The 12,621-nt window shown below is 43.0% G+C and overlaps 1 protein-coding gene across 16 annotated transcripts in view; it reads right to left on the bottom strand.

Moving 5' to 3' along the window:
• The window catches only part of Hmbox1 (homeobox containing 1), a 141,076-nt gene that overhangs the window by 12,656 nt on the left and 115,799 nt on the right, over positions 1 to 12,621 (bottom strand). For 2 of the 16 annotated variants that reach the window (XM_052732941.1, XM_052732944.1), the window contains exons 7-10: positions 3,874 to 3,956; positions 2,555 to 2,650; positions 1,407 to 1,501; positions 1,119 to 1,190 (exon numbers count right to left, since the gene is read on the bottom strand). In XM_052732941.1, coding sequence (XP_052588901.1) covers positions 1,119 to 1,190; positions 1,407 to 1,501; positions 2,555 to 2,650; positions 3,874 to 3,956 — 346 coding nt within the window. The other 14 variants (XM_052732952.1, XM_052732946.1, XM_052732953.1 and 11 more) reach the window with 11 other exon arrangements.

Below are 12,621 nucleotides of genomic sequence, written 5' to 3'. Positions count from 1 at the left end.
GGCTTAGTGGTACATGTCTGTAACCCCAGCACTCCCAGGCTGAGGCAGGAGACTGACTGCAAGTTCCAAAACCAAACCAAACCAAACCAAACCAAACCAAACCAAACCAAACCAAACCAAACCAAACCCAGACATCAGAGGAACGAAGCTGTGAAGGAAGCTGTCCTTACAAGTTGTGTGCTGGGCACTGAAGGTGCTATCAGAGAGAAGGGGCGTTTCTCACCTGTCACATCTTCAGGGGACTCTGTACCAAAGAGCTTTGGAAAGGGGAAGTCCCTTGGGGGAAAAAGCATAGGATGTGCTGCCCTCAGGGCATCTGCAAAAAAAGATGGAAATGATCCATCTATATGGGTCAGCTGAAAAATAACAGGAACGTTTCGGACAAGGAAGGAAAGAGCAATCTCCTGAGCCAAAGCTGGAGCTGTGCTTGGAGAACTGACTCTTGTCGGGAGATAATCTTCTGGGACACATGGGTGCTACTGTTTCATTCTGGCTTTTAGACATAAGCCTTTAGGATTTAAGAAGGAATCTGCAGAGAATCACATGCCAGTCTGGAGTATTGGGGTACACAGAGGTAATGAAACACAGAGAGAATGAAGAGCATGGCAGACTGAGGGACAAGGAAACCAACGAAAGAAAGAGCAATGCTTCCTTGCCAGAGTCTAGGGAAGGAGCCGTGTGTTCTTTGAATTTCCCAAATGGAAATGAAACTTAGAGCCTATAGAAAATCTTAATGAAGTCTGTCAACATGTTTGTGGGTAGGGGGAACTTTCCCAACTGTAGTCATTGACTTATTCCATGCAGTGGCCACATTTAAATACACTTTCCCCAAGCAATGCAGAGCACACCAGGATGAGATGAGAAGACATGCAGGGATTGCATTTATGACAAGATGAGTGCGTCAATGTCCAGAGAGACTCTGGTTAACCATTCCTCTGGGCATGAGGGTTCCCACTGTAATGGGGCTGGAGTGGGCGGGGCCTTCTGTTGTGTCCCGCATGGTCCATATGTAGGCACCATCACCGCTGCCCGCGTGCCCCTAAGTGCTTCTCAAACACTGTGTGTGTGGTAAGTGGTTAACTTGCTTGTTTGGGTCAGATCCTCCTCTCTTCTTCTACCTTCTCTGCTTCTCTGCCTCCCTCTGAACTTCTTCCCTCCTCCTCCTCCCCATTGCGTGCTTGCCAAGTGTCCTGTTGTGTGACAATAACCCCATAGGGGTGGATAGAGATTACTCACAGATTTAACAGGACAACAGAATCTTACCACATGAAAATCTAACTAGACACATGAGCAGAGTGGAGGGACACTGACTGCTCCCCCCACCTCCCCATACGACCACACCCACGGACTGGAGTTGCCATATGCCCCACCACTCTGGAACCAGAAGCCTCAGCTCAGCCACCCACCTGCTCGGAGTAGTCGTTCCCATCCACGTCATCACTGTTGGAATGGCCTCCTGGACTCTGTACATCTATCCCATGACTCTCCAGGATTGCTGCTTCTTCGAAAAAAGCAAATAGATCCCTAAATTATCTGCTGCCTCATCACAGTGGCTGAACCATGACTTTTATGGTAAGGAAGTCAGAACATAGTTAATCTGTTTCTAATGAGCTGTAAATGGGAGAAATTCAACTCTGTGTAGCTCAGGGTAGAGGCCTGGCTTCCATACACATCAAACTACCAACCTGGACTGTTGGGCACTTCACAAAACTTATAATTCAACAGCTGTCCTGGTGGGGCTGTACAAAGTAAACGAGAATTGGGATGACCAGTAAGAAGTCTATTCACAAATGAAATGCAATTGTACTTCTTGTGGTGCTGGGTACCAAAGCCAGGTCTTTTTTGTCACTGTGCTACCCCAGCCCCTGAAATACAACTTCAGAAGTTTAAATGAACCTTTTACTCCTACCTCGTCCACTCAAATCTCACTTTTACCAGCTTTGAATAGGACACCAATCCTGTATTTTTTTTCTTTTTTTAGTTGAACGCACATTTTCACATGGTCTCCCATCCTCCAGCTTTATTAAGATCTGGTTGGCCAGTGGCAACTGTTTGGAGTATACAGCTCAGTATGCAGCAATAAGTATACACTGTGAACTGACAAAATCCAACGTCAGATTCTAAAATGCACTTTATTGCTGCTTTTGCTTCCTGTCTGCTGAATCTCTTGCATTCCAGCTACTGATCAGATGTTTCTCAGTGTCTAGGTCATAGTTGCAGCAGTAAGCAGGATGGGAGCATCATAATTCCTCTCTTAAGACCCCCATAGAAATCCTTAATATAAGTCACATGAGTAACCCATTGCTCAGGGGTTAATTCTACAATCTGGAACATTAAGAACAATCAGCTTTATAAATAACAAAGACGTTATTAAGATACAGATAAAACAGTGCAGGTAACACTGACCTTGGGATTAAAAAGGCAAAGAAGAGAAGCACTGGTGCTTCTCGTCAGACCTAAGTGGTACGATACTTAGACCTGCAGCTCATCAACTGGCCACTCTTATCCATTTCTAAACTTCTCATGAGAGAAGGCAGTCTCTCTGATACATTACCGATATTTGCTCTCCTCTTGATCTCCTTCCGTCTATTAGCGAACCAATTATAAACTTTCAGAGAGGTAACTCGTTCCAGGTCGGACAGCTTTTTGCCTGTGAATGCATGCAACAAAATTCAGATAATCTGTATCTTGGATCCAACCAAGACTGAACTGTTCTTAAGAAATATGTCTCTGCTAAAAGTTGCTTTTGATTCTATTTATTGCCAAAATAACAGATGGAGTGGATTCTTTTTTAGCATTGCTTAGTACTAGGAACCCACTAAAATTATTACTGCGTCAACAAACACATAAATGAATACACAGCTAGCCACAACTCAGGAAGACATACTCAATATTAAAAAAATCCACAAAATCCATTTACGTAGTTTCCATTTAGTACCGTGGAGGTGTCATTTAATTAGCATCATTGAGAGGGATGTAATTCTTTATGGAAGTGTACAGATAAAATGACTTATATCTGGTTTCCTGGTATCTTAAGATATGTTATATATTATGTAAGATAGGAGATACATGTTGCATTGAAGGCTAATGGCCATGTAACCATCCGCTATTGTGACTGTTCTGGGTCACACAGAACCACTCAGGTCAGATTTCAGATTTATTGTCTTCTTGGCCATCACAGTTAATTCTTATGGAGATCCCACGCTAACTTGTAAGCAGCCATTAGCACCGTCTCCTCCTCTCCTGTCCTCTTCTTTTCAGCCTTGAATCTGTATGTGTTTTCCAGAGGGAGCAAATCCATGCACTGGGACTATAGACCTGCGCACTCAAGGTACAGACTCCTTCATCTGGGGGTGGAGCTGAGTGTGTACAAGTTGGCACTCTAAATAAAGGAGATTAACCCCCCTCACTGTATAAAACTCTGATATTCACATAGCGTTTAAGCCATCAAAACAAGTGGCCACACAGAAACTAGCTGCTTGGGCCAAGTCTCTGAAGTACGCTGGGAATAAGATACATAGGCAGTACCAGAGTGTCTGTGGACCCTCACGGGAGACTTCAAAAGGGACCCACCATGTTCCCTTAGCTAGGCAGAAGCCATCCTAATGTGGGAAGCAGACAGAGTGTAACCCCTAAAAGCTGCCCCACAAAGGAATACAGATCTGTCATGAAGTGTCACGGCACAGGGGTGTGTGTGTGTGTGTGTGTGTGTGTGTGTGTGTGTGTGTGTGTGTGTGTACACTTCACTCAGGTCACATTAACATCACAAGTGTTATGTGGAGACCACTGGGCTGGGACCTGCATTAGGAGGGTGAGTGACCAGACCACTGAATGTTAACTGAGCGTTATCGCCCTCTGAGCCCACCTCCTTACCTGGCTTCTGTATGACTGCATTGCAAGCGTTGGCAATCTCTTCTCTCTTTGCTTCGTCTGGGTATTGATTCTCATTGAAGTAACTGTGGGGCAACCAACAAAGACACATTTTACTTTAAATGTGCTCATTAAATGTCTTCTTTAAGACGTAACTTGGTATAGTCCAGGATGCCCACAGGAACTTTCTGGCAGATAGAAACAGTCTCTAATGTGTTCAATATGGTAACCACTACCTATGTGCTCACTGCGCACCTGAAAGAAAGCCAATGTAAGGAATAGATTTACCTTTTACTTAATTGAAATTACTGTATGTGACTAGTGGCTACATGCTGCTGTGCTTCATTAAAAGATTCCTCTAAGATAAAAGTTATTTTTTTAATGAATCCACCTGGTGATGATCACCTTAAGCAAGGCTTAGAAATGTAATATTATGGCTATTTTCACGAGTAGTTCTCAGATTTTATATAGATATTTAAAATTGCAGATGTGTGTATGACATGACCTTAGAAGAAATCAGGGGAAGCAAGAGGAATAATGGGTGGGGAAAGCTAAGAACAGGGAGGGGAGGGAGGTAAGGGTATGGTCAGGATACAAAACATACATGCAGGGGAACACTACAAGTTATTTCGGTGCGCATGACTGACTGAAGTCACGGAGCCACAGAGTCACGTTACGAAAGCACTGGTATCAACACAGCTTTTCCTTTTTTGGTCATTTTTTTAATAGCAGCAAAAACTGGAAATTAACCAATTATCCACGAACAAGGGATGACAGAACAAATTATGGGGTTTCTATATTTATACACAGCTATTTTAAAATAATTAGGAAGAAAATAAGTTAGCACTCTGTCCACTGACCTGAATGGATGTTTACAGCATATTCCTAAGTGAGAAAAATAATCTACAAAATAATGTACAAGCAAAAATGCTAAGAATAAGAAGATTCCTGTCTGCATGTGTGCCGGTTCACATGGATACAAAGGAGAATACACACCAGGCTGGGAATACTGAGCATTCACTGTTGAAGAAGGGGCTTAGTGGGATACTAACACGTTTCCTTTTGGTACATTAGGAAGTAGGTATTACCTTGGTCCAACAGTATTTAAAACATGAGGCTTGCTAATCCGTTGTTGGATTAAGCAGACTCATAAAATGTAGGTGGAAACAGAATGCTATTATTAATGCTACTTTTTCTAACATCGATGAACTTAAAGAAAAAGAGAACTTTCATGCCGTGAGCCTGGAAACTGACAATCAGGCAATGACCTTCTTGGATTCTAGTACCTACCATTTCTTCAGGACTGTCCTTCTCCTAAAAATCAGCCAGTCAGCAATGGCAGAAAGACCAGTCATGGTCCAAATGCCTCAGAGGCCCCTCTCCTCCTAAGAGCCCCCAACCCAACCCCTGCTGCCTTCTCCTCCCTCGAGGTCTCTATGGAAGGCACAACTCACTTCAGTCCAGGAAAAGCTGCTGCTGCCTCACTTCTTCATCTTCATTTCTAAAATCCAAGCCTCCCAACTGTATGCTCCCACTCTTGTCTTTGACCATATTCTACCTGCTGTTTCCCCTGGTGTAAGCATCTCCTCCTGCACGATCCTTGGAGTGCAGGACTCTTAGTGTTCACACTAAGAGTCTTCCAAGCCACCATGCTCACAGCTGCTCCGGGTTCATGCTGTCTTGGCCTCTGTGTTTACTTGAACTAACTTTTGGTTAGGTCAGGGCAGCAACCTAGCTTCACCTGGAGTAGACTTGGTAACTAGAACCAAACTTCAATGACAGCCAGGTGACCAGAAGGCATACTAACATCTGAAATGTCATCCAATTGATTCACTTACCCCAAATTCACCAAGTAGTTATGAGTTACCTAATAAGTGCTTGGCACTGCTGGTAAAGAATTGGTTTCTGGCATCAAGGAGCTCACAATGTACGTGAGAGAGAGATATAAGTAAGTGTACTTGTGGTGAAAGGCTACAGGATTTGTGGACAGTTCGGTGTGCTCATGGTCATGGGAGAAGTCTGCAAAGATGTCACAGGGAAGTCCGAGCGAGGTCTTGAGGACGGGCACTGTCAAGAGGAGATGGCAGATGAGGCCATGAGAAGTCTGGGGCACCAAGAGGAGCACAGTGTGTTAAGATCATGGGCTTCGTAGGACAATGGGATGAGATCAGTGCTGGTGCCTGTCACTTCTTCAGAGGGAGAGGGAACAAGCTTGCCATGCACTTGCTCTGTCCTCTAGGTGTGAAGGGCCATGAGAGGTTTTCATACTACAGAAATGTAATTCCACCTGTGCTTTACAGGAAGATAACACATCTTCAAACATACTGCTCTGAATTCTACCTCCATAACCTTAAATTCTGAATTCTCCAGTCAACTCCCTATGCACCTCTATCTCCTCAAACTTTATTATCTTCTCAGCAATCACTAATCTGTAATTGTTTCTCTTCCCCTAAGTAAAAAATAAATGTCTACTCCGTCTAGCCACAACCCTTACTTCTTGCCTGAATGACCGACAAGCCAAACTTGTCTGAGAGGAACCTGCACTGACCAGTTTTTCTGTTCTGTGTTCCTGCCTGCCAATCTCCCACGCTGCAGACAGCACCTTCCATTTTTGTTCCCATCCTTCTCAAAGTACCAAGTGTTCCTGAACACCACAAACAGAGTCAAGTGGTTTCCTTCCTCTGCAATCTGAACTGGTCCCTTTGTTTCTGATGAGAATTCTTTGATGCCTTGCTCCTCGGAAACCTTTCCTCTCTCAAGTCTCAAGCCCTCAAAGCTACCACTGTCACTCTTTCTGCAGATGACCTTGCCTTCGTGGTTATTGGTTTGCTAGATTTCTCAGCTTCTGAACTGCTAAACTTCTCTAGGCCATTATTCATTTCTTTTCTCATAGCCGAGGAAAACATAAATCATCCTCCTTTTCAAGGTCAACTTCTCTGTTCATCCTTGATTGTATGCCCTCTCCTTTTCATTTTCTCAAAGTCTTTCTTGCATTTCTCAGCTTTTCTCTGTACCAATGTAAAGATCTATTTCACTGACTTTATGATGCTCATTTCTTCATTATCGTGATCTTTGAAATCAGGACACATTTCCTAACCGGTAGTATCTTGAAATTAAATGGTAGTGTTTTGCTTTTTCCTTTCTCACTGGCATGTACAATAAGGTGTGCCTTACAATCAAAGCTTTGTAAGACAGGATGGAATACAGTGGCTGCTAAGGCCTAAGGTCCCATTTGAGCAACAACTCTATGGCCAGTATACCTTATAATTTTTGGCCAAATGACCTGAAAGCCAACGACTGATTGATATTCCTGACACATTACCTAGGTTACATCAGTGTCCTGTTCAAACATTTTCAAAGGTTTACTATGGATGCTCTGGATGCTCCCATCCCCACCCCACCCCTGCTGCGCTGTGGCTGCCATATAAGTAAGAAAGTAAGCCTGTGCCTGTCTCCTGCCAAAATTCCTCCAGTGCCAATCTGGTCTATCCCCCAGGACACAGTGGCCTGAGAAATGAGTTTTCTTTACCCACTGAGTCCTACAGGAGCTCATCTACTCCTTCCTCACAGCTCTTCCACCTTCCATCTCTTCCTCCACAGAAATGCACCAGAAGCCAGGGTGCAGGTCAGACTCCACCTCAGCCTCTCGCAGATGCTGGGGTCACAGGCGTGTACAGCTAAGCCCAACAGAGAACACACGCAGCTGTCAGAGGCCTTTATCTCTGCCGAGCAAGAACGATGCACAGAGCAGGAAATAAAACGCTGGTGACACGGTGGCCTCCCACAGTCTGCTTCACAGAGTTCTCGGCAGGGCTTCCGGAATGAACAGATACCACTCTTACAATAAAAGGGCCGTAGGGAAACACTGAACTAATTAAGAACTAGTTTGATGATTAATACAATTCTGTAAACAATTGATGCTCTAAAAGTGGATTGGACTCAGGTAGAAGGCACTACTGTTGTGACTGCAGTGACTAATAGAAAAAAGCCACACTGGTTTGGGAAGTTAAATTAAAATTTTCAGTTATTCACGGCATAATGTTTTCTATTAAGTCAAAGTTTCAGAGTTCACTTTTATTCCGTATTTCCAGGATTAGTAAAGAAAACCCCAGTAACTTCCCTCAAATCAAGATCTCAGGAAAAGGAGAATTTATTCATAGAGTTTAAGCCTTATTTTTAAAAAGTAATTTTTCCCTCTATTAAAAAAATGTTTTTTTTTTTTTAAATTATGTGTATGAATGTTTGCTCTACATGTATGTCTGTGCACCATACATGTGCAGTGCCTACAAAGGTCAGAAGGCGGCGGCGGGTCTCCTGGAACTAGAGCCATGTTGGGGCTGGGAACTGAGCCTGGGCCCCCTGGAAGAGCAGCCAGTGCTCTTAACTGCTGAGTCACAACTCCAGACCTTATTGTTTATGATTAAGAAATGTTCTGCTCAGCCTCACTGCTGAGCTCTGGCTAACATCTGAAGAATTTACACTAATTCTTCATAAATCATTTCAAAATCTGAACAGAAAAGGGTTTTTCTAAATTCATTTTACAAGACTTGCACTGTCCCAATACCCTGGTGACCACAGATGCCAAAAGAAAAGAAAAAAAAATCTTCAGCTAACATCCAGTAAATGGAATCTAGGAGCACATTAAACAGACTATTTATCACAACCAAGTGGAGGACATGCCAGGGAGAAGAGGTTCAACACGCACAAACCCCTGGGCATGACACAGCCTCTCACAGTATGAAGGACAAAGCTGTGTGACCATCTTATTGGATGCACAAAAGAAATCTGGTATTTCCAATACCCTTTCATGCCTGGTACTTATCATTTCTTCAACAGGAGATGAGGCAAGCCTGGGATGATGGATCGATCAGGTCTTACCCATCACTTCTTCAATGGGGATCTTAGGTCTTAGCTAGTAACCACTGTATTCCATCCAGGCCAACAAAGCCTTGGTTGTAAGCAGAAGAATGAACTGGACACCACTCTTACCAGTTAAAAGAACATTCAAATCAAAATTAAATATAAGACTTGAAGCCAAAAGACCACTAGAAGGAAAATTATAAAGTGCTTTGGGGACATTAGCATGAACAAGGATTTCCTGGACAAGACCCCAAATACTACAGGAAGTAACAACGCGTGAAGAGACGAGCTGCAGAATTCGAGAAAACGTACACTAAAGGATCATCTCTAAAACAATAAGGAACTGAACATCACCACCCCCCCCCCCCCCCCCCCCCGGCTTGGGCAGTAGGGATTGCACCATATTGACTAGTCAAATATAACAAAAGCCCTGGGTCTTCCCTTATGTGCTCAGTGAGAGGGAATGTTCTGAGAGAAAAGGGAAGCATCAAAGAAGAAAACGACCATGTTTCTAATCACTCACAAAGGGAGTCTGCTTGGCCACAGCAGAGACTAACAAGTGTGTGTCTGTTTACTCAACAGACGTGTGGATAAGAAATGCATTAAGGAATGTAAGAAGGAATCTGGGGTGAACAGAAGCAGAGGCTCCAAGCAAGGTTTCTGGTGGAACCAGCATCATTTCTTCGAGCAGAAAGAGTTTCAGGGTCCCAGCATGCTCCACATATTTCCTTCAGGTATGTTGGTGGTTTTAGCAATGGAGACATAGATGACTATAATTACAACAGAATAGTGTTTCTTTTTAATAATATGTGACCAAATTGGACTATCAAAGAAGTCAGCAAATAGACTAATGTCTATAATTTCTTAATCACTCATTTAATCACCCAAAACAGCGTCCGTCCTAGTTTCTACTTATCAGCTGACTATCCGGTGGCAAAGATGAAAGAGACCAAACTTCCCAGTGTGGTCAGAGCAGACAGAGGTGAACAGGGAATTGTAAAAGGAACCACAGTGACTGCAGGCACAGCAAATCCTTCTGTAGCAGACGAGAACTGATAGCGGTACAGGTCTCAATGAGGAGGAAGAGCTTTCAGGGCAGAGGTCTGGGCACAGTGAAATAATGAGAGGCCCATAAAGAAATCCTAAGGGAGCCTGCAGCATTGGAAGGGAACACAGGACAGCCTGAGTGCATGGTGCCTGAGATGGGGCAGCAGACCAAAGGGGAGGAAAGACTGAGTCCACACTGGGAAGAGTGGAACCAACTCTTTCGGCATCTGGAGCCCTGTTTACAGTGGGGACAGCTGAGGGTCAAAGCTCTTTTGCAGAGCAACAGAAGCCGGGTCTGTAACTGGCTGCAGTAACTAAGGAGAAGGCACGAGGCAGGGTCAGGCACGGCGACGGAGGAGGTGGGACCCTTAGGACAGTCCTGTAGAATGATTTTCATTAGTCACCTCCCAGCACTTGGACTTTGGTTTTGGTTTGTTTCATTTTTTTTTTTAAACAAAACAAAACAGAAAGCATTTCTACTGCAGGAGATCTTGGCTGGTCATTTCTCAAGGAGACTTGAAATTAAACCCCGGAACCTCAAACATTCTTCTTTCTTTTGGAAATGCTTACAGCCCTAGACATTCTAAAATGTACGCACATGCCTGTGGGTAACCAACCTAAAGTGACAGCAAATTCTGAGGACACTGCACATCACAAAGGACATCATCAGTGAGTGACCAGTGCATATAGAGAAACCAAATGATTGTTCTGCTATAGGATGATGGGAAAGAATTAGAATGAAAAGTGGCAAAATAATGAGACGAGAAGCCATGGGCCAGGAACAAATGGCAACGCTCTCGAAGCACTTCCATTTCACTAACACTTCAGTCTCTGAAAACCGAAGCCAGACAATTCTCCCCTTGTGTCTTGGTGAGACTGCAGAAAAGACAAAGACCAGCTCTAAGGAGGGCTAAAGCCACATGCACAGACATTTCCCCCTGTATCCCCATGCAAGCTACCTCTGCAGAAGAGATCTGCAACCTCACTGTTTACGTTATCCAGAATAAGCTTTCAGGGTTGTTTCCTACTACCCACAATTCTGTGCGAATTTCTTCAGAAGACATCAACATGAAACCAGCCTTCATGCTATGAAGTGTAATTGTCCCACCTCCTATTTATGAGAGCATCTATGTGTGAGATGATCTTGAGCAATAAAACAATTAAAATGTTTTCATTTCTTCTCTTTGTTTTTACACAAGGGGGTAAAGGCAGAGATTACACAGCTGGGAAAGCCCTCCTAATGAAGGGGATCTGTTTTTGCTAAAGGCCTAATAAAAAAAATCATACTGTACACGGTAAATACATATAAACCATTTAAAAACATCAGAATTTCCCACATATAAATAGTAGCCAGTTAGATTACACAAAAGTATCTATGTATTTATAAGAGCAAGATAAATAAAATAAAATAAAATGTCTAACAAGAAAGGCAGAGGGGGCTGCAGAGATGGCTCAGCAGTTAAGAGCACTGACTGCTCTTCTAGAAATCCTGAGTTCAATTCCCAGCACCCACATGGCAGCTCACAACTGTGTATAACTCCAGTTCCAGAGGACCCAACACCCTCACACAGACATACATGTAGGCAAAACACCAATGCACAAAAAAATAAAAATAAATAAATTTAAAAAATAAAGGAAACAGAGAGAGCCAGGCATGTAGAGAACAGCCTGGTAAGTCTGCTCTCAGCAGGTGGAGGTAGGAGGAAAAGGAGGTCAAGGTCACATTCAGCTGTGAGCTTGTAATCCTAGCACTTGGGAGGGAAAGGCAGGAGGATGTCAGTTCAAGGCTAGCCTGGGCTAGGCAGTGAATTGCTATCTCAAAACAAGAAAGCAAGCAAGGAGGTGTCTCTCAAATCCGACCTACCTGCTTCTCCATATACTTCAGCCACCAGCCTCTGTACACAAATGGGGGCATAACTGGCTACGCAGTAAGGCCACCATAGCCATATTGTCCTAAATCCATCTGATCTTATCCTAAGTTAGGTCCAGAAGAGAAAGACAGTTGCTACCTTAAATGTCCATAAATTACAGCATATTCTCAAGGTAGCACTCATAACAAAATTATGTTTAGAAGGTCATGTAATGATACCTTATGTAATTACACAGCCAGTATAAGTCTCTTCTGATTAAAAAGGTATGTACATAAGATACAGAGATATGACTGAAAAACACAGCAAGTGTTAACGATTATCACCTAGTGATACCATAAAAGGGTCTCATTTTCTACTTTAGATTTTCTTGTATTTCCTCACACTTTATATATTAACCATATAATAACTTTATAATGCAAAATGCAATATCTGAAAACAAAGTATGCTATCTTATGATGTGAGAGAAGTGGAATTTTACATAATTATTATTAAATAATAAGTTTCTTAGCTTGCCCTATGCCTTTTAGCAACATTTAAGAGTGTTTTGCAAACGCACTAGAGTATGGGAAGCAAAAGTCATCCTACACTAATGCCTTTTTACAGATGAGCTCATTTTTAATTCTACAGGCAGAACAAAATAAATAACGGCTCTCCCCACATCAACCTTTTAAAAGGTGTACGTGAAGAGAAAAGCTAAAATATAAATGAGTTCTGTTCCAGAGGAAGCTGTCTGTTTTTCACAGCTTGGCAGCATCTTCAAAGTTTTAGAAGAGAAAAGCTTGTGAAAATAAGTTTTAAGCAGAAAAATTAGTATCGGCCTATGGACCGATCAAAGACCTAAGAAGACAAATTTTCAAATCCTGGTTCATAAATGCCCATGGAAGACCATAACACAGCCCACTGCATGCAGATTTAGACAGACTGTAGAGCAGACCCTGATAAGGACTCAAAAACCTTTAAGTTGGAAGGAGGT

Source organism: Peromyscus californicus, unplaced genomic scaffold, assembly GCF_007827085.1.
Source record: "Peromyscus californicus insignis strain IS unplaced genomic scaffold, ASM782708v3 Scaffold_12__1_contigs__length_115047231, whole genome shotgun sequence".
Classification (NCBI taxonomy): domain Eukaryota; kingdom Metazoa; phylum Chordata; class Mammalia; order Rodentia; family Cricetidae; genus Peromyscus; species Peromyscus californicus.
This window is presented reverse-complemented; position numbering and strand designations above follow the sequence as displayed.